The sequence below is a fragment of the Lissotriton vulgaris genome, chromosome 7, assembly GCF_964263255.1.
Source record: "Lissotriton vulgaris chromosome 7, aLisVul1.2, whole genome shotgun sequence".
Lineage (NCBI taxonomy): Eukaryota > Metazoa > Chordata > Amphibia > Caudata > Salamandridae > Lissotriton > Lissotriton vulgaris.
This window is the reverse complement of record NC_141695.1, coordinates 1,221,583,827-1,221,609,888: the sequence shown is the minus strand read 5'-3', so window position 1 is coordinate 1,221,609,888 and position 26,062 is coordinate 1,221,583,827. Positions and strand designations below refer to the sequence as shown.

Sequence of the window (26,062 nt, the reverse complement as noted above, 5' to 3'; positions counted from 1 at the left end):
CAGGTTGTCCGCTATTGTTTGCTGGAGTTGGCTTTGTGCTTTGGTGTAGTGATGTGGCAAGGGGTGTAAGCGATCTCATGGTGGGTGGAGCAATAGGTTAAAATCTCCCTCCATATGAGGTGAGTCAAGCCTATGCTCACTATTTGTGCCCATATTTTAATTAAGTAATCCACCTCATCCACATTGGGTCCATAGCTGCATATTAATGTGACTGATGCCGATGCCAGCCTGCTTAAAGTCATGCAGAACATTCCCTGCAGGCCTAGAATGGAGCCCTCTTCTTTATAAGGCAGAGTATTTTAATTAGACTACCTGTGTCTCTCGAGTAGACTGAGTACGATGAAAAGTATCTGTGGGAGGCCCACCTAGTTGCGAACTGAGGCTGCTGCATAGGGAGGGTATGTGTTTCCTGCAACATAGCTATGCTTACATAATGCCTGTCCAAGTAGGCCAATATGTGTTGGTTATTTCTGGGGTCACTAAGCCCTCTAACATTCCAAGTTAGGAGTCCCACTTGCACAGTAGTGATAGCTCGTTGTCCATCACCTGCCATCTACTAGTGCTGAGGGAGTATATATGTCCTGCCGACATGCTTCTATGTCTAAGTGTTTTCTGTGCATGTGTAGACAAAAATATGTTGAAATCCTAGCAATGCCCTTCTTGGTACCTCAAGATTCCCCACACAGCGGCAACCCCAACTTGCCAAGTTCTGTCCCACCCTCTTAAACCCTCCCGATAGATCTAAAAAAAACTGTCTAGCCTTCTGCGCAGCTATCCCATGTTGGTGGTGTGCGGACTGTGCTGTGTGCTTATAGCATGCCAGCGGCATAGGTGTATAGTGTTGTGTTAGCATGTAGGCACTTCCAATGTGAAGACCCGAGTGGGTCTGAGTCACTGGGTTGCTGGTGAACAACAAATTCAACATTTCCACAATAAAGTAAAACATTCCCCACTAACTGAGGAAAGTGGAACTTCCTTGAAGCTGTGTGTCCTAGGGGGCGTGGCAGCACCTCCTGCACGGATGTGACATACAGAAGGGGTCCCTGGAATGCATGCCTAATGTTTAGTAAGTTTCTCACTGTCTTTAGTCAATCTGGTGATGGGTCGGAAGGCCATGTAGTGAAGACCTAGAGCGTTACCTGCCAATAGAGCTGGCACCTGTGCAGACGAGCCAAAAGCAAGCTTGCTGAGGGTGTCCATCTAGACCCCGTTGATTGCTCTCAGTCCTCATCGTGGTGCGTAGGGTCTTCTCTACTGCCTGGAGAGGAGCGCTCTACTCCCTTTGCAGCCTGCACTGTTGTTTTGAAGAATTACACTGCCTTTTGTGGTGTGTTGCAGATGTGGTGCTTGCCTTTGTAGGTGAGCCGCAGATGTGCGGGGTAGAGCATGGCATACTCCACTCCCACTTGCTGTAACATTTTCTTGATTGGCAAATATTTTTTTCACACTTCTTGGACATTGAGCGTAAAGTCAGGATATAATGATATGGCATTGTTCTCAAAAATAAATCTTTCAGTTTACTTCGCTTTGCAGAGAGCCGTATCGTGGTCTCTATAATTAAGTAGTCTTGCGACTATGGGTCTGGGAGGCGCTCCTGGTGAGGGCATTAACGCCAGTGTTCAATGTGCCTATTCCACAATAAGCAGTCTGAAGCAGGCCTCCTGGCCAAAACAGGTAGTGAGCAGTCTCTCTACCTAGCCTTCCAGCCGTCCTGTGTTGGTTGTCTTTGGTATGCCGGTAATGTGGATGTTATTCTGCCTCGAGCAGGCTTTGATGTCTTCATTCTTCGCCGGGATCACTTTGAGCAGTTTGTCCATGTCTGTAATTTGCCCTACTGCCTGCGTTTGTTCATCCTCTAAAGTAAGGATTTGCGTTTCCACCTCGTTTATTGTACCATCCTGTTTCTCGAGCTTTTGGGTGATCTGGTCCATTCTGGCACACATTGAGTCCTTTATCCCTTCAATGGATGCAAGGCTGTTTTTCATTGTGAGAAGTAGTGCCTTCATGTGAACATCGTCAGGGCTCTGGCCCACCTGACCAGTTTTGTCCTGCTATGCATCAGATGGCTGCCCTCTGGGTGTTCTGCGGGCGTTGAACGTACGCATGGCCTGTTTAGCATCCAGTTTTCCCATTGCCCCGTCTGTTTAGGCAGGTGCACTGGTGAGTTTTTGGCGTTCCACCGTTCGCTTCAGCTCGTGTCATATCGGATGCTTGACTGAGAGCATGCTCTTCCTAGGCTGGGCGTCGCGTCTCTGTTCTTGGCAGTGGGGGCCCCACGAAACAGCACAGTCAGTTATTCAGGTGTACTTTGGCTCATTCCACCGCCTCGTCTTGCCCCAATTACCCGTCCCAGGTTGACTGCTCAGAGATACGGCAGTGGTGGCGAAGAGCCCTGTAATGTCCTTGATGTTAGTTTGGGTGGTCTGGTGAAGACTAAGTGCTCCTCACTGTGCAGGGCTGACTGTTTCAGGGTTGTGCATTTGTACCGTGTTGAAGTGGAGCAGGAGGTATTGTCTAAAATGTGGGTTGTGAAGGCCCGCTCCTGTTCGGCACCACAGCACTGTGGGCAATATGGCACTTCTACGCCTGGGACGCCTGATCTTTAGTTGGGTTTGGGCTGCAGCATGAGCTAGGTGGATGGTGCGGCACGTGGAGGAGGTCCTGGACCAGGGCCTGGGCTGCGTTCTACTGCCTACAGCCACCGTCCAGAAAGAGTGTCAGGGTGCTCAGGTTGGTATGTTGCGGCTACCAGAGGAAATCTCTGTACAAATTAGGCCTACTGCAGTCACCAGGTGAGCCGTGGTAGTAGACCGCGGGCTCGCAGCACTGCGTCGCGGGATGGAAGCTTATCCCTGCAGGGTGTTGCCACGACCCTCTGCTCTGCAGGGTGTACTTGATGCCATTCGCCCTAGCAGGCTGTGGTTAGTGGTGCTCGGTCAATTAACAGCAAAGGTATTTACTATGGTGCAGGGGGCCGTGATCCCTGGCCTGTCTTGGAGTCCATTCACTCCTGTGCTATCTCCCAGACCCGTGCAGCTTTCTTTGCAGTCTTTTGCCTGCTGTCCAGCAGGGAGAATGTGTGTCTCCCAGCACCACCTAGCTTGCGCAGTACCTGGCTCCTTGGCAGATTTTGACCCCAGCTGGGGCTCAGCAGAATTGTGCACCACTCGTGGCAGGTCCAGACCCTGGCTCTGTGCAGGGCTGCCCAGTGCAGGGGTTCTCCCTGGGTGGCGCGCAGTCCGCAGGTGCAGGGGTGGCCCCCGGTTACACGGTCTCCGCAGTGGCACAGTCACCTCACTCGGATGTCTGCAGGTGTGTGTGGGGTTGTTACTGTTGAGTCCCGGCAGGCCCATGCTGGTGCCGTCTCACGGGCTCCATAGGCGGTGGCGGGCCTTCACCTCCCTCGGCCCATAGCACCGCGCCTCACAGGCTGTAAATTTGCACAGTTCCCAGCTGGTCCGCCGCTGTCTCTGACTCGTTTCAAAAGGGTGGTGCCACTCCCACTCACCCTCCGCAGAGTACAGTTAGATTACCCCACAGGTTTAGGATGATTTATGGATGTTTTCTCTGCCTGCCCTCTAGTGCCCCCAAATTATCAAAAAATATATGAATAGGTTATAGTATAAATACTTACACAACTATACATGTATAGCAGTTATTATACAAAACTAAAACAATAGGACAAATACAACACTTATTTAAAAAAAAGGGCAAAATAAATGTAGGGAAAATATTTGTAAAGACACTTTTAAGGTCTACATATAGATAATCCAAATACAGATCCAAAAAAATGCAATTTGAAATAATGGTGGTTGAAATTGCAAAAAACATCCATTAAATTTAAGTGTGACAATATAGACTGTAGGTTTCTAGTGGGGATATGGTGTGGTGCAAGTTTTTGTAACTATGGTGAGCCTATAATTCAGTGATTGAAGCAAAGTGACTTGAATTTAAGCCTAGCAAATACCCCTGAGCTAAACGAATATGATGATGGACAAGTGACAGACCATGAGCAAGTGAATCTTAAAGATAGGAAAGAGTTTGAGGTATTTGGTTGCAAGAACATTTAAGACAGTTTTGCAGTCCTTACACAATAACCTCAAAACATGGGTACATGGCCAAGAGGTTGAAATCTTGAGAGAAGATAGCAGGAGGTATAATTGGTTGAAGGAAGAGAAGATAGTGTGGGAAAAGAATTAAGATTCAAATGCTCCATAGTGCTGTAGCGTTGCTCATGCACACTGCACTCTTTCCATAGCAAATCTCTGCATGCCAAATGTATATATATATAGAACAATGACAACTTTGTTTAGTTGGTAGTCAACGTGCCACTTTTAGAGCTAAAATATTCTTAAACTGATATGGTTTTAAACAAGTTTGCTCCTAATATTCCCTGTATCCCAATAAAAGTAAAAATCAAAAGTAGTTTTCTCCTTTGTATGCTTTAAAACCTCTTCCACCCGAAAGCTGTTATGCCTCACCAGAAAAGTGTTCAAAGTAATATTTTTTATGTAACACCAAAGCCCACTGCATACATGAAAAACTGTGTTTGTATGACAAGCATTGGTGGTAAAAGTAGTCGACCTCACTAAAAACAGGGACATGACATAGGTCCCCAAATCCCCCTTGAGCTGTGGGGACCCCATGGCACAGGTGAGGCTGAGGTTCAGGGGCCTCCATTTGCAGAAAAGGAACTCTTTCACAGGATGTATGACTCAACTGCTCAGCTCACAATCATAGCAGGGCTAGGTTAATTCCCTGCTTCTATTTCTCAAAGGAATGTGGAGGGCACCTCATAGTTAAGGTTTTCTGGAAGGTACAATTTGCGAGGTGAGGCCTTCCAACCATCTGCACTATGTCCTTGGGGTGTAGTTCAGGCTCCTCATACCACAGCATTTGTTTTACTTTCTCAGCCACTGCATTCACCTGAGTAGGAGAGGGCATGGAAGATTACAGAAATCCAAAGGCTGACTGAAGATTATAAAATATTTAAGGTTGATTGCAAAACAGCTCCGATTACAATACGCTTTATAAAGCAAAAATAATGTTTAAATACATTATTTAATCCTGTGATCAATAAAAGCTGTTAAGTGTGCACTACAAGATCTCAGTTGTTGAGCTCAAAACAGGCACTTTCAACATTAAAAGCCACATGCACGTGATGGTACTTTGAAAATAATCAATACTTGGTAATGCAGTTTAATTGTCAACATTAAGGATCATTGTCTGGCATATTTCATGGAGTAATTAAGTTCAGATATCTGCCAAATGACCCGATATCATATTTGGCATCTTCAACAAGTACTAGTTTTTTAGCCAATATTATGCAAACATGAGCCCAATAATCTGGATTTCCAGAGTGTTTTGCATTAAAAAGCAAGAATGGCTGAAGGTGTCAAATCTGGCAGGGACCACTTAACCAATCAATCGGGAGTTTATATAGCACAGCTACTCACCCCAGAGGTTCTCAAGGTGCTGAGGGAGGGAGTTGCTGATCCATCTGGGCATGGAGGATCAGCAGCCGAAGCGCCAGGCCTTGACTTCCTTCCTGAATTGGTTCAGTGACAGAGATTGCCTGAAGTGAAGGGGCAGGGTGTTGTAAGTCCTGGTGGTGAGGTAGGGGAAGGCTCTTCCTCTGGTTCTGGTCAGTGGGAACATGGCCAGGGCAAGTTGCGTGGAGCAAAGTTTTCTTGTGGGTATGTGGAATGAGCGGTTGTGGTTCATACATGCTGATCCTACATCATGCAAAAACAACAATGTCTGAGCATACCCATCCCACTCGGGGTGACAAAAACAACAATTGATGGACAGAATGCAGAACAATTTCATACATTCACCCCAGTACAGAGATCTGGGAACAGTCCAGCCCGAACTGCCAAGTCATATCTTTCCTGGACCAGAATCAAGCATCCTAGGACCGGTTTCTGGCTGTCAGCCGTCTTCAGCCAGGATAGCTTGACTCCAGTGGTGTGGAGAGCATGGGACTCACGTCTGAGCATACCCATCCCACTCGGGGTGACAAATGCAAAAACAAAAATTGATGGACAGACTGCAGAACAATGTCATACATTCACCCCAGTACAGAGATCTGGGCCTAAATCCATCGATTTTTTGCACTCCACACAACCCTAGTTCAGACATGGCCATATGCAAATCACCCTTGACCCTGTGCCTCATGGGAACAGTCCAGCCCGAACTGCCAAGCCATGTCTTTCCTAGACCGGAATCAAGCATCCTAGGACCGGTCTCTGGCTATGGTGAGCAAAATAACGATGGATTAAACCCAGATCTGTGACTGGGGGTGAATGTTTTTCCATTGTGCAACATTCCATCCATTATCTTGTTTGTTTTGCTGTTCACCCTATGTGGGAAGGGTATGCCGAGACGTGGGTCCCTTGCTCACTTCGCCACTGGAGTCAAGCTATCCTGGCTGAAGACGGATGATAGCCAGAAACCGGTCCTAGGATGCTTGATTCCGGTCCAGGAAAGACATGGTTTGGCAGTTCGTCCTGGACTGTTCCCATGAGGCACAGGGTCAAGACTGATTTGCATATGGACATCTCTGAACTGGGGTGGCTTTGTGAGTAAAATAACGATGGATTAAACCCAGATCTGTGACTGAGGGTGAATGTTTTGCCATTGTGCAACATTCCGTCCATTATCTTGTTTGTTTTGCTGTTCACCCTATGTGGGAAGGGTGTGCCCAAACATGGGTCCGTTGCTCACTACGCCACTGGAGTCAAGCTATCCTGGCTGAAGACGGCTGATAGCCAGAAACCCGTCCTAGGATCCTTGATTCTGGTCCAGGAAAGACATGGCTTGGCAGTTCGGGCTGGACTGTTCCCATGAGGCACAGGGTCGAGACTGATTGGCATATGGCCATGTCTGAACTGGGGTGGCTTGGTGAGCAAACTAACGATGGATTAAACCCAGATCTGTGACTGGGGGTGAATGTTTTGCCATTGTGCAAAATTCCGTCCATCATCTTCTTTGTTTTGCTGTTCACTCTATGTGGGAAGGGTATGCCCAGTCGTGGGTCCCTTGCTCACTACGCCATTGGAGTCAAGCTATCCTGGCTGAAGATGGCTGATAGCCAGAAACCGGTCCTAGGATGATTGATTCCGGTCCAGTAAAGACATGGCTTGGCAATTTGGGCTGGACTGTTCCCATGAGGCACAGGGTCAAGACTGATTTGCATATGGCCATGTCTGAACTGGGGTGGCTTGGTGAGCAAAATAACAATGGATTAAACCCAGATCTGTGACTGGGGGTGAATGTTTTGCCATTGTGCAACATTCCGTCCATTATCTTGTTTGTTTTGCTGTTCACCCTATGTGGGAAGGGTATGCCCAGACATGGGTCCCTTGCTCACTACGCCATTGGAGTCAAGCTATCCTGGCTGAAGACGGCTGATAGCCAGAAACCGGTCCTAGGATGATTGATTCCGGTCCAGTAAAGACATGGCTTGGCAGTTCGGGCTGGACTGTTTCCATGAGGCACAGGGTCAAGACTGATTTGCATATGGCCATGTCTGAACTGGGGTGGCTTGGTGAGCAAAATAACGATGGATTAAACCCAGATCTGTGAATGGGGGTGAATGTTTTGCCATTGTGCAACATTCTGTCCATCATCTTGTTTGTTTTGCTGTTCACCCTATGTGGGAAGGGTAGGCCCAGACATGGGTCCGTTGCTCACTACGCCACTGGAGTCAAGCTATCCTGGCTGAAGACGGCTGATAGCCAGAAACCGGTCCTAGGATCCTTGATTCTGGTCCAGGAAAGACATGGCTTGGCAGTTCGGGCTGGACTGTTTCCATGAGGCACAGGGTCAAGACTGATTGGCATATGGCCATGTCTGAACTGGGGTGGCTTGGTGAGCAAAATAACGATGGATTAAACCCACATCTGTGACTGGGGGTGAATTTTTTGCCATTGTGCAACATTCCGTCCATCATCTTGTTTGTTTTGCTGTTCACCCTATGTGGGAAGGGTATGCCCAGACGTGGTCCCTTGCTCACTACGCCACTGGAATCAAGCTATCCTGGCTGAAGACGGCTGATAGCCAGAAACCGGTCCTAGGTTGCTTGATTCCGGTCCAGGAAAGACATGGCTTGTCAGTTCGTCCTGGACTGTTCCTATGAGGCACAGGGTTAAGACTGATTTGCATATGGCCATGTCTGAACTTGGGTGGCTTGGAGATCAAAATAACGATGGATTAAACCCAGATCTGTGAATGCGGGTGAATTTTTTGCCATTGTGTAACATTCCGTCTATCATCTTTTTTGTTTTGCTGTTCACCCTATGTGGGAAGGGTATGCCCAGACGTGGGTCCCTTGCTCACTATGCCACTGGAGTCAAGCTATCCTGGCTGAACACGGCTGATAGCCAGAAACCGGTCCTTGGATGCTTGATTCCGGTCCAGGAAAGACATGGCTTGGCAGTTCGGGCTGGACTGTTCCCATGAGGCACAGGGTCAAGATTGATTTGCATATGGCCATGTTTGAACTGGGGTGGCTTGGTGAGCAAAATAACGATGGATTAAACCCAGATCTGTGACTGGGGGTGAATGTTTTTACCATTGTGCAACATTCCGTCTATCATCTTGTTTGTTTTGCTCTTCACCCTATGTGGTAAGGGTATGCCCAGACCTGGGTCCCTTGCTCACTACGCCACTGGAGTCAAGCTATCCTGGCTGAAGACGGCTGATAGCCAGAATCCAGTTCTAGGATGCTTGATTCCGGTCCAGGAAAGGCATGGTTTGGCAGTTCAGGCTGGACTGTTCCCATGAGGCACAGGGTCAAGACTGATTTGCATATGGCCATGTCTGAACTGGGGTGGCTTGGTGTGCAAAATAACGATGGATTAAACCCAGATCTGTGACTGGGGGTGAATGTTTTGCCATTTTGCAACTTTCTGTCCATCATCTTGTTTGTTTCGATCCTACATCATTGACAGCTCTGCAGGCATGTGTGAGATGCTTGAGGGTGATCTTCTTGTTTACTAGGAGCCAGTGGAGTTATCGAAGGTGTTCTGTGATGGGGCTATGGCGGGGATGTCTAGGACCAGTCTGACTGTGGCGTTTTGACTTTCTGAAGTTTCCTGTGCTGTTTCTGGGTGACTCTGGTATAGAGTGAGTTGCCATAGTCGAGTCCGCTGGTGATGAGTGCTCCAGAGAATGTCTTTCTGGATTCTGTGGGGATCCATCTGAATGTCTTTCGAAGCATGCAGAGCGTGTGCAAGCAGGAGAAGGATACAGCGTTGATCTGGAACGTCATTATGGATGAGGAGTCCGGTATGATGCCAAGGTTATGTGCATGGTCCGTGGGGTTCCCAGTGCAGTGGGACACCAGGAGTTGTCCCAGCATGAGGGTGCGGATCCCAGGATGAGTACTGTGGTCTTGTCCGATTTGAGCTTGAGGCAGATATATTTTATCCAGGTGGCAACGGCCTTCATCCCACTGTGAAAATTGATTCTGTCGGGTGTGGGTTCGTTGAAGGAGATGATCAGCTGAGTGTCATCAGCGTAAGAGACAATGTTAAGTCTGTGGTTTCTGAGAATAGCCGTGAGGGTGATCATGTAGAGGTTGAAGAGGGGGGCTTAGGGAGGATCCCTGGGGCACTCTACAGATGATCTCTGTATGTTCTGAAAGGAACAGAGGTTTTCTGATTCACTGTGTTCGGTCGGTATGGACAGAGTGGATCCAGTCCACGGCTTTGTCATGATTGCTGGCATTGTGGAGTCTCATAATTTGGAGGCAGGGGGAGAAGGTATCAACTATGGCCAAGAGGTCCAGTAGGATGAGGGCTGCTGTTTTGCCTCCGTCAAGGAGAGAGTGGATGTCGTCAGTGGCAGCAAGGAGTGCCTTTCCCTTAGCTGTGGTTGCTTCAGAAGCCAGATTGTGAGATGTCCATGATGCAGGTCTCTTCAATGAACTCATAGAGTTGGGTGTTGATTGTCTTCTTGGTGACGCTTAACAATGCACATCCTTCTAAAAAATGAATGGGGGCTGCTTCTCGTGCTAAATTTGTTTTGTGTGAGACATTCTGTACAGCTGTTTTCTGTTCTATACCTGTTTTATGAGAACTAGGTGAGAACTAGGTGTAACTCAAGGGATGTGGTCGCTGCAAAGAAAAGCTGTTACCCACAACCTGGTAAAACATCCCTGCACAGCACAGTTATGAATTTGTTATTTCTGAAGATTAACCCAATATTGAGAGATGTGCTATACCGGTATGGCAAACTGGGTCATATTTCCCTCAGAGCATAATCTTCTATGTATTGGGGAACTACGTTGAGTGAAGAACTGTCTGCAAAGTAATTTTTTATTTATCATTTGATGGGGTGTTATGGACTGACCATGGTGGAAGTAAAAGAGAAGTAAGTTTAAGGGAAATAAGAAAAGAAAACTAAGATGGGGTCATAGATTAACAATAAAGTGTAGGTAAAGAACAAACATTAGATGATAAGAAAATAAAAAAAATTGAATGGCATGGTAAGGAAAAGAAGAGAAAAAAGGCAGAGAAAGAAGGAGTAGCACTATATGAGAAAGAAACAAAGCAGACCTTGTAAAAAAAATGTGTAGCAACAAAATAAAAGAAAATGATTAAGAGGCTACAATATTAGCTTATGGGGAATAAAGAAATAAATGAGCTAATTAGAGAAAAAGGTGAAAGAAACCAATAGAAAAAAATGAAATAGAACAGAACGAAAGGAAAGTTTGAAGGAAAGACATAAATAAACAATAGTTAACAAAGAGAACAAAAGAAATGGTGGACATGTACAAAAAAACGGAGAGGGACATAGAGGATCAAGAGAATGGGTACAAGAAAGGTAGGAGAACAGGACAAAGAGCCAAGAGATGATGCCCAAGAAAGGTAAACAAATAAAGAGCAAGGGGCAGATAGTGAAGGAGTGAGTGAAATGCAGCTATTCTTTTTAAAGAGGACAAGACAGTGGGAGAGTGAACAGTAACACAACAAGATGAACTGAAAGATAGAATGAGAAATTGAAGAGTGATGCACAGGAGTAAAGCATGAAATGAAAGGATACCTGCGTGAATGAAGAGCCTGAATTAGTAGAAAGAAAATTGATTAAATAAAGAAAGAGTCAAAGGGAAACTATCAAAGTATCACATGATAGAGGAAAACATGAAAATGAATGACTGTGCTTCGCGAGAGAGAACTGATAGATATAGTGGTCATAGAGAATACGTAGATTTGGAAGAGAGTTGAAAAACTTGGAGAAAACTGGAGCGATACAGTTCAGTAGATTAGAGTGGTGTAAATATTGAGAATGACACAGAACAATAATGGTAAAATAATGTGAATGAGATTAACTGAAGAGTGATACTAACGAGATTTAGAATATGCCAAAGATATAGAAGAATGTTCAAGATAGTATGGAAAAGAGTTTAAGATATCCAGGGTACTGGACAATGAGGCTGATTATAAGAGATATGGGGCCCGATGTAGGTAAATCTTTTTTACCACTTCATAAATACCGATTCATACCGAATCGGTATTTAAGAAGTGGTAAAAAAGGGAAGGGCAGATGTGGGTAATTTTATTTTAAAAATTACCGAATCGGAAGGAATCGGTATTTACCGATTCGGTAAATACCGAATCGGTAATGCCCATTGATTCCTATGGGCATTGAAGCCCATAGGAATCAATGGGCATTACCGAATCGGTATTTACCAAATCGGTAAATAGCGAATTTTGCAAGGGTGCAGGGGGTGTCACTTTGACACCCTCTAGCACCCTGAATTCAGGCACGTGTGCCATGTGGCACACAGACATGCCCTAAGGGCATGTCTGTGTGTCACATGGCACTGGTGTGCATGCACACATGTGCATGCACACCTGTATTCGGTATTTTACCATCCAATAGGATTGGATGGTAAAATACCGAATCTGACTGGCCTGTGGGACTCAGAAGAGTCCCACCTACATTAGGAAATTACCGAATCGGTAAAAATACCGATTCAGTATTTTACCGATTCGGTAAATTTACAGATTCGGTAAATTTACCGAATCGGTAAAATGGCTCACCTACATCAGGAATGTCCATTTACCGATCGGTAACGGCCGAAATCGGCCGTTACCGGTCGGTAAATGGACACCTACATCGGGCCCTTAGAGGTGAGTAGAAGAGCTAGAAGTGAGTTAGTGAGTGTCTGACAGAGATAGGTGTGAAAAATTAAACTAAAATTGGGAAAACTGGTGATAAGAGCAAATCTTAAGAGAAAGGAAAACACATCAAAGAGGTAGAGGTACAAGTTAAACCAGAAGATAGAGGCGAGAGAGACCATCCGAGGTCAGAGAATGCCAGAATATGGCATAGACGTGTTAGAGTGAGGGTTGTGTATTTGAAGATAAACAGAACGAAACAGATGTAACTGTGCAAACACAGAAGTAAAAGACACAGCCTGAAAGCTAGACAGTATGGGGAAATAAAACTAGTACATTTTAACATAGGTATGATAAAAGAAGATTTAGAGGTGAGACCAGGGCTAACATGTAAGGTGATAAGAAGATAGCAGTGAAGGTGAGAGATGTACTGAGGTAGAGTTGTTGGTGAGAAAATGAGTAGTATAGAAAGTGAACGAATGGGAGATTGACTGGCAGGATTGTGAGATAGATATGAGGGCTACACAGTGTGGGATGGATATAAAGGAATAGTAGTGATAAAACCTTTACAAAGTGCATTAGTGCAGTGAAAATATATTTTGCACAGAGGAAGCACCACTGAACATTGGGATGTTTTAGGTGTGTATAGCTCTATCTGTGTCTGTTCCAGGGACACTCAACACTTCACCTGAGATTGCTCTTCTATGTAGGTGTATATGTGTTATGATATAAGTTCTCATAAAGTGGTGGACGCCCCAGCACTGGGGCGTTCAAGCACTAAAACTGACAGGAGCATGCAGGCAAATATTTCACCTAAAGGTCAGAGAAAAGCCAGGTTTTGATCATTTTTATGAAAGCCCAGTGGTGTTGCATGCTCTTAGCAGCTAGAGGAATAGAATTCCATAGGATGGGTGCCATAGTCCTGAAAGAGCGCCCACCTGTTCTTACCCTGCACACCCGGGGGCACAGGCCAGATGCAGATCCGAGGAGCAAAGGAATCGAGCCGGAACATACGGTGAGCATAGCCTGTTCAGACTTAGTGGACCTTGGTCATGAAAGATTTTGTGTGTGGAACAGAGTCTCAATATGGGGAACATCCTTTACAACGCGGATTGTACTCCGCAAGGCTTTTACAACACGTCCGTTACAACGCAAGTCGTAACCACGACTTGCCCTGGAGGGCGCTAGAGGATTAGGAATAGTATATTTACTATTCCAACACCTTCCCTAGTGTCCACGGGGACTGGTGTTAGAATAGTCAATTATACTATTCTCAATCCGCGCCCCCAACGCAAGTCGTGGTAACGACTTGCGTTGTAAGAGACGCGTTGTTAAAGCACGTGTTGTTATGGTACGTGTTGTAACGTCGTACATCCTCTCAATATAGACTCTGTTCTATCTGAAGCCAGTGAAGCTGGTGAAGGTCTGAGGCATGGTAGTGCTTAGGAAGTGCAAAAAGCATACAGACAGCCGCATTCTGCGCCCTTTGTCAAATATTTCATGCTGACCAAAATACTGAGCTTAGACTCACTTTTGTCCAGTAGAAGCAATAAACAAAGCACAGTTTGCCTTTAACAGCTCCTGCCGTAATCTTAGAAAAACCCCACAAAGTTAAACTTCTGTATGGTGTAAATAATGTCGTTGAAACTCGAATCTTCTGTGCTGTCCACAGCTAAAAGCCATTCTAATGTACTCTTCCAACATTGCACTAAGCCATGTTAAGTACAATACATTCAACCGTCTGTGGAATATTGGGGTGAAAAGCAGATTCATGCTGTCATATGTGACAGAATGGACACAGAGGCTGCTGGTTCTTGTAAGATCTGTAACACAATAGTAATGTATAAATGTTCCTAGCCAGGATATTCCAACAGCACCACCTACACAGTGGACATCTATGTTTCAAGTGGGGAACACCTTAAGTTGCAAGGTTTTTGGGACATTGAATAATATGTTAATACCAACATCCCAGGATATTTGACCAGGACTGTAGAATATTCATGCAAGTCAGACGTATATTGGAAGTACTCTGACATAGGATGGCAATGTCTTATGTCATTCTGTTTTCAAGCAGCTAGATGTCCTGCTAATGCAGTATAGATGAACAACAACTGCCTCAAACTCAACACTGACAAGACAGAGGTAGTCATCTTCTGGATGGGAAAGGACACACTCTGGAACAATGCATGGTGCCCACCTGAGCAGGGCCCAACCCCCAAAACCCACTGAACACCCCTGCAACCTCGGGTTTCTCCTCAGCTATCCAGCATGTGCAGGGGACTGTTGTTCTGTTTTACCAGTGGATATCCACTCATTGGGGAGGATGGTGGCTCTCCCTACCCTTATGCACAGCAATCCTCACTCAGTACCAGAGTATACTTACCTACGTATTGCCCAGGAGCGCTAATATCCTTTAGAACTACCTAGCAAGAAGTTTCATTATCCATGAAGAAGCAGGTAAGCACTGACTATTCCGATTGCTTCCTCACCTTCCGAATGCTAAGGAAGGTCTTCAGATGGCTCCCACCTAACACAAGGCAAACAGTCAGGCAAGCTATCATCACCAGCAAACTAGACGATGGCAACTCCCTCTACATAGGAATAACAGTGCAACTCATGATGAGACTTCAGTATATCCAAAACACAGCAGCCAGACTCATTCTGGACCTCACCCACTTCACCCCACACCTCAGGTCACTCCACTGGCTACCAGTCGTAATGAGATGATAGTTCAAGATGATCACCCATGCTTACAAGACACTACACAACAAAGGACCGACATACCTCAGCAAACAAATGTACTTCCACCAACCTACCGGGAAACTCCATTCGAAATCCCCCTCCCTAGTAGCCACCAGAGGCATCCTCTGGAAGAACAGTGGAGGTCACTCTTTCTCCCACAAGCGGTTAAGACCTGGAACAACCTCCCCCTACAACCTCTGAGCCTCGCCATTGCCCTAGCAGTTCAGGAAGGACCTCAAGACCTTAATTTTCAACCAATAGGAGAACATTCAACATGCGCTCCCAGCACCTCAAGACCCTCATGGTAATGAAGCAGCGCTCTACAAATCCCGATTGGTTGATTGATGTGATATCATAAATATGATTGTATTTGATTTTCTGATATAGGTATTGGCAAGATGGACGAACAAGTTCAGCCACTGTTTCTATTGTGGTACAAATATATGTCATTTGTGCATCAAGTAATTTACACTGGCACATACATGATCTGTGACTGCAACAAATAAATAATGGTTCTGGGTATTACGGCAGACTCTGAAGTAGGGGACTAAAATGGGAGTGCCATTTCAGAACTGTTTGTAAATCTTGAGATTACTCACTGTTTTTGAAAAACTGTGTTGCAAGAAAAAAACTGTTAGCTCAATTTTTGTCCAAATTTTCTTGACAGTGGTTGCCACTAAAGATTCCTGATGGCTCAATTGATCTTAGTTTCTGTGATGTGATGGAAACATAAAATGAGACACTACACTCTTATTATGTAGAGCAGTAACTCAGAGATCTGTTGTTCCTTGGATGCTCAGTGTGCTGGTGAAAGTCCTTCTAACATCATGGGGTCACTGGCTGCATTAAGGTACTGTCACATAATAGAAGATGAGTGATTTGGTATGGGGTCCTTGAAATACTTTGCAGAGGGAGACCAAACGTTTATTACTCTGCTGCTCACAAACTTACTTTCTCTAACAATTACGAACTACAGACCTCGTTATTCAACTCTTACACCAGGCAAATGTGGATTGGAGCAGAAAAGACTTTGAAAAGCCAAAAGATGAAGAGTGCAGACAACACGGCCTTCTTCCCCTGTGTTATCCGCTCGGGTCAAACCCTGAGGTGATTCATGGCAGCTGAGACGGAACTACATTCAGCCGGAAATGCAGGGATTTAGTAGATAATTTTTAAAGTCAAAACGATTAATTCTGAATGAAATAAGTGGAAATATATTCAAATGTGTAAAAAAGCAACTTCAGCATCCCCTACATTTTCAAGGTAGCCAATGCCAGTATTTCTAAGACAAGCACATGACTTACGTCAACAGGGCAAATCAGTTCACCTACTCCGGAAAGAATACCAGTGAGAAGTGTTACTTGCGCCTGTAACATAAACAAAGAAAAGAAAACGTTACAGGAATCCATCCTCTTAGGCAAAGCTTCATACATCAAAAAGATAATCCCGTAGCCTTTTCATATTTGTACATTTATTTTAGTGAAAATTGGATTTCAGAAGACCTCTAAGGAGAAGTGCTTGTTGCACATAATACTTCCATGCAAAAGAGCATCATTTCAAATGGAGCAAATAAATATAAATTTTTGATATTACCTCCTGGCGTCTAATAGGCCAGGACAGATACAAGTCAAGTGACCTAAAGATTCAGGACAATTGCACATGAGCAACACTTTTGCTCTTTCTTATCAAACTAGGGGCCAGATGTGCGCCAGATTTTTGTTGTCACAAACAGGTAATCGGCCCATTTGCGACTGCAAAGTCGGTCTGCCCTATGTACAAACCCTTTTTTGCAATTTAGTAACCTATGAGCGATTCCCAAAATTGGGTTTGCAACTGGCTGTTAGGAAGAGGCGTGCGTCCCTTCCAAATAGCAAGTCGCACATCAATGTAAGATTGTTTTGCGGCCGCAAAACACTCGCAGTTTTTTCACCAGTTTTAAATGGGTGATAAGCCACCAAATGGGAAGGGTCCCTAGGGAACCCCTTCCCCTTCGGGACTGGCACTGACAATATTTTTTAAGAGCAGGCATTGGTCCCAGGGACTGCTGCCTACTCTTAAAAAATTAAACAGAAACATATCATTTTTGTTTCTTAAATGCATCCCTTTTTCCTTTAACCCGTTAACCGTGGCCGTTTTTTCACGGCAGTGCAGCGATTTAAAAAAATGGACGGGCTGCGTCGGCCTTTGAACGTGCGCAGCACCAGCCAGGTAGTGCTCTGAACGTTCAACAGCTGACAGCGACACTTAAAGGGGTTAAGGAAAACAGGGTTTTTTTGTTGTTGTTTTTTTTGTGTCCTCATTTGTCATAACCTCTTTCCATAGAGAAAAGCCAACCCCGAGCGTGTCCTACCCTGAGAGACAAAAACAAATCATTTATGTCTTCACCTACCCAGACACGATTCAATTGCTGGCGGGAGACCAAATCATTGAGATGGAACAGAGGGAGGAGGGGGTGCGCCCCTTATTACTCCATCAAGGTATTTCAAACTGAAGGACCTATTATTATATTCGAGGAGGCAAAGTCCCAGGGTCCATGGAGTGTAAAAGGCATAATCATTGGACCCGGGGAGAAAAAAACAAACAAAAAAAAAACCCTGGACATCTATCTCCAATGAACCAACAAGTCCCAAAAAGAAAGATTTCGTTTACTACAGGATCTGGCCAAGTCGACCTTCGAGATTTCATATAACGACGTTAGCCAGCCTGCGTGTCATGGAGCAGTTGAATCCACCCAAAATGTACAAATTTGTCATCTTGCCAAAATAATTGCGTAAAAGAGGAAAGTCTTTCTTTGGCCGATAACACTTTCATCTAAACCAAAAATTATTAATGAAAGAGTAATAGTCAATGTTGTGTTTAGGATAGACTCCAGGGTGCCCTTTACTTCTTCCCAAAAGAGCGAAATGGCAGGGCAGTCCTTAAACATATTTATATCTGATGTTGCCACTAGATTACATTTGTTACATTTCTTTCCTGGTAGGAATTTTGAGAGCCTTAGAGGGGAGGGATAAGCGCGATGTAAGGTAAACAAATGATTACGTCTGAGCCAAGCTGGTTTGACTACTCTATAAAGAAAGGAGAAAGATCTCATCTATGAATCCTCGCACTGAAGGCCCAATTCCTTTCCCCAAAGCTATTCTGGGAGAGTAAACTCCCCATCCGCCTCCTCCAGTATATTCCAATACCAGGTCGCCATCTCTTTACCTCCCTCTCGCCTTTCTACCAGCTGTTGTTCAAAATAGCTGTGCTTCACCAATTTGACACCCCTCCTGCCTATGGCTCTGGCCCAACTATCCATCAGTATATATTTAAATCTGGATAAAGCTGGGCCGACCCTTTTCTTGTAACCTCCCGTCGACCAGTAACTCTCCCCATCTAGTAATCCCTGTCTCTTTTAAGGGGGATGCAAGACTGTCCTGCAAACATGGTGGCTGCCGTGGGGAATCCCACAAAGAGGCAAAATTTGAAAAGTAAGAAAGCCCTACTTTCCTTCTAGTCTGCACCCAAGATGTTACGGCCGACTGAAGGGTCTTTAATCTCACTTTCTTGAAAAATTTCTGATCCCCAAACTTGAATAGAAATCCATCAGGTGGAAGGTCCGCCCCCGCAAACATGGCCCTAAACATTATCTCCATGGGTGAGCTTGATGGTGTTTTCAGGAGCATCCTAGAGTAGGGCAGCTGGAATGCCCAAGCATAGTACAACAGGTCTGGCAATGCCAACCCTCCCTTCTCCCTCCTCCTTCTCAACTTCTTTCAGGCCAGCCTACATGTTTTATAGTTCCATACAAAAGAGTTTATCTCACGCTGGCATTTATCGAGTTTTTTAGGTTCAAAAGCCAAGGGAATGGTATTAAAAATATAAGTGAACTTTAGGAGAATAGACATTTTAACTAAGTTTGTTCTACCCAGGATAGAAAGTGGGAGAAAGGCCCAGGACTTTAGAAGTTTACGACATTCATTGGCCACTCGATCTAAGTTGGTCTGTACAATGTTTCCTATTTCTTGGGTGATCCGTATTCCCAGATATCTCTTAGAAGTGGCCACGTTTAACTGCAAGTTAGGGATATTCCAGGTCCTGATCTCCGTTTTACTGGTGTTGATGTCATAACTAGAGATCCGCCCAAACTCCTATGCCCTCTTAATTACCGTTGGGGAGGCTCTATCAGGGTCGGACGTGTAGATTAGAATGCCGTCTGCATAGAGAGCTACCCGCTATTCCCACCCCCGAAATACAAAAGAGGAAATGTCCCCTTCTTCTCTTAATACTTGAGCAAACGCCTCAATGTATACATTGAATAAGAGGGGGGAGAGCGGGCAACCCTGCCTGGTACCTCTAGTAATTTTAAAGGGGTCTGTTAGGGCACCGTTAACCAATATTCTGGCCCGTGGGGCCCTGTACAACAAATCTCTAACCTGACAGAAAACCTCCGCAAACCCAAACTTTTTCATCACCGCCGCCAGGTAGGGCCAATTGACCCTATCAAATGCTTTGGTGGCGTCTAAAGTTAGAGTCGCCAGTGGGAGAGAAAAGGTGGAAGCAATGTCAATTGCACCCACCAGATCACGAGTGTGGTCTGCCAGCTGACGCCCCTTTATAAACCCTTTTTGGTCCAGGTGGATTATCGAGCCAATTACTCCCCCCAATCTAGATGCCATAATAGATGTAAAGATTTTATAATCGTTATTTAGGAGAGAAATTGCTCGATAAGAGCCACATTCCGCAGGATCTGTGCCTGGCTTGGGGATCAGCACAATCGTAGCTTCATTCCATGAGCCTCGCCCCTCAAGAGAATACTATTAAATAGGGCCGTCATTGATGGAACTATGACTGAACTTAACACCCGATAAAGCTCTCCTGGTAACCCATCAGGACCAGCCGCATTCCCCTGCTTAAGAAGACCAATTGCTTTCCCCACCTCCTCCTCTGATATCTCCCTCTCCAGTTGGCCACTCTGTGCTACATGAAGTGTTGGTAAGGAAACCTTATCTAGCCAGTCCTCCCTAGCCTCTGGGTCATTTGTCACCACTTCCTTATATATCTCCTGGAATTTTTTTTGAAAGACAGTCCCTATCTCCCTATCCGAGGTCCTGGTGACAACTTCGCCCTCTAGTTTAATCTACCTAATATGTTTTTTTGCTTGGTCGGATTTGATTTTCCAGGCCAGGACCTTCCCGGCAGCTTCCCCAAATTCAAAGTGGGAGATTTTACTCACCTCCCACCTCTTGGTCAACCTTTCCTGTAATATTTTTTCCAGCTGATTTCTCTGCTCGGCCCGCTTTTCTAGATGTTCTAGCAAGGCCGTAACGGAACCAAGCTTTTGATCTAGTTGGACCAGCTCTTGTTCAAGGTTTTGAATAGACTCCCGATATACTCTCCGTCTATACGAGGCTCTATTGATTATACAGCCTCTCAGATAAGCCTTCAGCGTATCCCAAACCGTTGCAATTGCCGCTGATTCTAAATTGTATTCCAGGAAAACCCTTGACTCGACTAACATGACGTTTTTTTCCTCCTCCTCTAGTAAAATTGTGCGATCAAAAGACCAGGAGGAGGCTGTTATCTTTTTTCCGATCTTAAGGTCAAAAACGATAGCAGAGTGGTCAGACAAATGTGAAGGGAGATAGTCCAACTCCATCAATTATTCTTTTAAGCTGTAGCTAAAAAAGACGTAGTCGATTCGCGACTTATGCTTATATTTGAGGTTTTGAAAGGAAACCCCCAATTTATTTCCTGCCCTTTCCCTCCATACATCTGCAAGACCCAGCTGTTCCATTATAACTACCAGAGTTTGCCTGGATTTTGATAATGTATGGGTTCTTGACTTAGATGATTTATCGAGTTTGGGGTTAAGAACTATATTAAAGTTCCCAACCCAAATGACGGGGTCCTGGGAGACTATCAGATGATTCTGAATTGCTTTCAGGTAAGTAGGGTCATCTTGATTTGGGCCGTAGTAGCCCACTATCGTATAGATCACATCATTAAGTAAGGTTTTTGAGATAAGCCATCTCCCACTATGATCTTCTTTATAATCCAGGACTTGCGCTTTAGCCTGTTTTTTGAAAATTATAAGAATCCCTCTTATATTTGTATTTTGATCAGTGCAGATAATCTTATCCACCCATTTCTGCTTCTGCAACATATCACATACCTCTGCTTTGAGTAGATGTGTCTCCTGGATGACGATGACCTGCGCAGGGGAGTCTCTTAGATATTGTAAAATTTTATACCTTCTACTCCTCACTCGCAGGTCATTGATTTTCCAGGATAAAAACTGTGACGTGATCATCCCACTATCCCCTTTTCAACCATCCCCAGCCTCCAGCCTTGAAGGCCCTGCCTTTTTCTAGGAGAGAACAGATGCATAAAATCCGTCTGGTGATGAAAGTTAGTAGGACACATCACGTGGCTATTCTTTACGAGGCCTGACTCGTGAGGAATTTTATTGCTTTTCCCCCCACCCCCTCGTGCCCCCCTTCCCTTCCCCCCACCCCTGGAAAACCCTTCCTTGCTTACACTAGCCAGATGTATGACCAGATTTACGTCATCCCACCACCCCACTCCCTCCCACCCTGCTTTGCTCCATGTTTTGGGGGGGGCTGCGGGGGTGTTGGGCGAGCGGAGGGCCCTGTGAGGGAGAGAGGGGGGCCAATAGCTCCCTCAAGACCCTTCTGACTACTATGTCAGCTATGAGGGAGGAGATCAGGAGTGATTTCGCAGTCTCAAAAGCAAATCAGAATGATATCAGAGCAGTTTGTGAACCTCTTGAAAAAAAGGTGGATTCGCTGTTTGAGCGAACAGAAAACTTGGAGGGAGAAGTGGGGTCTCTAAAAGCGAATTTGGAGGTGGCTGAGACTAATATTCAAACCCTACGGAGGGAAGGGGAGGCTATGAAGGAAAGGGTCGAGTCTTTGGAAAAATTTTCACGGAGGAATAATCTGCGCCTTTTGAAGGTCCCTGAAGGGAAGGAGGGTGATGACATAAAAACATTTGTGGTAGCGCTACTGAAGGACTCTCTAAACTTGATGAAGCAGCCAATCTATTAGTTGGAGATATTCAGCGGATTCATCGAGACCCTTTCCGCCTTAACCCCGGCAGAACTAAACCGAGGAAGATACTGGTCAACTTCCAGACATACACCTTGAAGGAGAAAATCCTGAATCACGCACTGAAGGCTAAAACACTCAAGGCCTCTGACTTCTCCTTTGAAGTTAGATCGGACCTCTCAAAATCCACGTTAGATCGACAGTGGGAGTTGGGTCAGAGAATGGACAAGTTCAGAGCAGCTGGGGCCACGGTGCACATGAGGTTCCCAGCCTTTCTGCGGGTGATGTTCAATAATAAAATGTACAACATCTGATCACCCCTCGAGGCCGACGAATTTCTGGGAAAAATGAGGGACTTTTCAATGGGGGGGAGCTGAAAACCTCAACGCTACTCGCTGTGTATATAAGTTAAACGTCAGGGTATAGAGATAAGTTTTTTTTAAACTCTAGTACCCCCACAGTCGACTTACAGTCATGTGCCCAAGGTTTCAGAGGAGGAGGTATTACCCCTCAAGGGGAGGAGAAAAAAAAAAGGGAGGAAGGTTGGAAGCAGGAAAAATAAAGGAAAAAAAAGAATAAAATTAACATAAAGTTAGGAGAATAACACATTTCTGATGTAGTTGGTATAATTTGTTTATTATTTTTGCACTATCGGTAGCAGGGTGTCAGGGATGACAGGTGAGCTTCCTCTATCAGCCGGGGGCGGCTAGTCTGCACTCGCTCTTGTACAGAGCACAAAACATGGAAGTAAAACAGGTTGCACTTTTTTAAAAAGCTGCTTTATTTAAGAAAGCTGTAACATACATGGTGATATGCTGACCCCAGCAGGCCACCATCCCTGGGAGTGCTAGCCATTATCAATGGGGTCGCAAACTGCACCTGCCTCATGAATATTAATGAGGCAGGTGATTTGCAACCCAATTAGGCATCGCAAACAGTGTCTAGGTTTGAGACTCGCATTGGAAGGGTCGTACATCTGGCCCTAAGTGTTGGAAAGTATAACAGTCGAAAAGTAAGAAAATCCTACTTCACAATTGTAGATAAAATTGGCACCCTACTTTGGTGACTTGTACTAGAATATGTTTCAGTCAAGCATTTCTGTAAGTTCACTACAAATGAGACTTGTTTAATAGTTTTTTTTAAATTGATTTGATCGTATGTTTGTGATAGACATTTTAAAAATGCCAGTGTGCCAAGCTTATAGTTTACAAATAAAGTATTAAAGTATGGTTTAAAGTTGAAACAAGTTAGCTTGTCACCCCTTCACATGATTGTGCTCCAACCTTGAGCATGTGGTCTCTGCTCTCTCACACGACTGCATTATTTGCAAGTGCATTTCATGGCCTAAAAATAGACTGACCCATACAGGATACCAAATGTGACCTTAAACATGAAGGCTGTAGTAGTTTCTGCCACGTTTCTACTCCCTTATTAGTTAGAACAAACATTGGCACAGGTAATTGGTTGTGCCTTTCAATTGTGTTATCCTACCTTTTCTTTGGCGGTGCTTTTTGCCAATTCTGTTGTGCATCCAGAAAAAGAATAAAACATGTCTGCTTGCCGATGCAAGACCGCATTGGATGTCTGTATCATGTTTTTTTCCATTTTTAAAACATTTAGTACACTGTTCCAATGCAAAAAAGTAAAAAAGGACAGACAGGGGGGGGAAGCAACATAATAGCTGAAGGGGGAGAGAGCAACACGGAAAGTGAGGTGGTGGGCTTTTGAGGGAAAAGTAGCACACAACAGAGATAGCAAGAAAACAGATGCACTACCATGGAGTGATGACAGAAATAGAAAAAGGAAGTTCCCTAAATGTGAGCAGGAGTGAAATGCAAGACATTCAGTCAAAAGGATGATAAAAAGCAGTGCTCCATGAGATGGATAAACACAAGAAGAGATCAGAAAGCCGTCAAATGAGAAGCAAGCAAATGAGGTTAAGAAGAAAGCCAACCAATGGCTGAGCCACATGTACTATAGGTTCTACTATTGTCCACCATAGGTTTCCGACAACAGATTCCTAAAAGCTTCCTGTAGGTGGGAACTAGAGGCTGGAATTTATTAATACATGTTACGGTCTCGACTGCAAGGCCCTGCAGATGGAACAGCGTGTTGAGCAGTTCAGAGTGGATTAAGGAACTCTTTATGTAATTGAAAGAGGAGGCACTGTGAAAAGTACTTTCCTTCCTAAATTTCACGTATTTATAACTTGAGGTGTAGGGAGAAAAAGATGCTGTTCATGCTCATGTGCCAAAGCTAGGATTACAACCAGTGCTTAAAAAACATATTTATCAACGCAGCCACAATTAATCACTCCCAACATGTCAACTACACTTTCTATGGAACAAACAAGTGCTTGAACGTAAACTGTAACAGTTGTGTTGCGCCATCTTAAGATGAAGAGTGCTGTGCTTAGGGGAGGCAGGGCGGTGAGTACTATGTCTAGCTGCAGGATGGCTCAACGAGTTAATCCTCTGAATGCTCACCACTTACTATGAGGAGGGTTAGGAGTCAAGAGTTCAAATCTGCCAAGCTTTCCTCCGATGTTGCAAAAACCGAGTAGTGTCTGCTACTATCATGTTTTCATAGTGTTCAGAAAAATGCAAAGTGCATTATAAAAAACAAGTTATTAGTGTGCATTGGCTGGGGATGAGGTGAAAGGCAGTTTGTAGGGTACTAGTGAGCAACTAGACAAGACCTGACTTCAGATAAGTTGCTGAATCCCATGTGAACTTCCCAAAATAGACCAGTGTTAACTGTGTGAAATATTACTTTCTGCAGTGCCATGGTGAAAAGAGACGTAAAGTGCCCGAAGACAATAAATGTACCTAATTATGAGCCCTGAATCTTTACTTCACACGATTTTAAAATGTGTTTATCTAAAGGTGACTTTATTGCATTTTAATTCCATTTATATAACACTTAATACTCCTGACAAGGCACTAAAAATGCCCCACAATTGGTATCAAGCTACCCTTCATCCCAAGCTGACAGGTTAATTCAGTGGTCATTGGTTGGCTATTGTTGATTATTGGGATTAGCCTTGGGCATTCAAGGACACCCTTCTATGGATGACTCCAGTTTCTTTGTGGTAGAGTACATTAATAGGCGTGGGATATAATCATTTGTGGGAGTATGTGAGTTCATACCAATGGTGGTTGGATGAGTGGATAGGAAAGAGGAGATTAGGTGTTCTGCAAGTATATGGATTCAAAGAAGCAGGTTTTATTCCATGAGGTGAGGGTGGGTAATTGGCAGGATAGGGAGTATGCAGGAAGCCATGTGGTGTAGAATAGGCCACACTTGGGCTGAGAAAGGCATACAGAGAAGGGAGAGTAAGAGAGGCTCATTCACCAGAAAGGAGGACAACAGAAACAATCACTAGGTTTAATTCAAGGTCAATTTTTCCTACACAGTTTTAGGAATATAGAGGAGTCTTTTTCTCATATAGCATGCCATATGAATATATGAAAATTATTTTCATGTGAGATACCATACTGCCCTGTAGCTTTTTTATAGCATTACTACCCTCCAGTGGGATGTCCAAGTGCTTACTAACAAAAATATTACTCTTCAGCGAAATATACACAATTATGCAGAACAAAACCTTCACAGCCATACCAATTTAAATACAACTTTCACAAAGCACTGGCTGATCAGGTTCTCCAGCGGAACTGGAAGGTGTGGCTCTCCCTTGTTCATTTGAGAGTAGTACAGGGACATACGTTTGTATACAGAGAGGCCAGAACGTGTGTTGACACTCCCTTTGCGAACAAAATCATACAGATTCTTAGATGGAGATAACTCTTAAACATCCTTCTGAATTCCATGTGATCCTTAGTGGCTCAAATCCTTACATGTAGGCCATTTTATAATTTGGTGGCATGAGAGCAAATTGTGCCAAGCACTGTGTTCTTCCTGTAAGCTTGAACTTTTACAGGAATGTATTGAAGTATTTGGCTATTTTTGAGTAAAGGAATGTTGGTGCTTTGCCATTTACTAATCTGTGGGTGATGCCTAAGATCTTGAAAGAAAACCTTCTTGTGATTGGGAGCAAGTGGAAAGCATTCAGAAGAAGAGAGTAGACAAACGAGGGTTCGCATTTTTATATTTAGAAGTAGCCTTATTGCTGAAATCTGAATT

General features: G+C 44.6%; 1 protein-coding gene across 1 annotated transcript in view; it reads right to left on the bottom strand.

Annotated features, from left to right (window-relative positions):
* The window catches only part of LOC147703282 (uncharacterized), a 303,605-nt gene that overhangs the window by 96,003 nt on the left and 181,540 nt on the right, over nucleotides 1-26,062 (bottom strand). Inside the window, exon 7 of the mRNA XM_086931733.1 lies at nucleotides 16,175-16,237. Within this exon, the coding sequence (XP_086787859.1) occupies nucleotides 16,175-16,237 (63 nt within the window). The remainder of the gene's footprint in view (nucleotides 1-16,174; nucleotides 16,238-26,062) is intronic.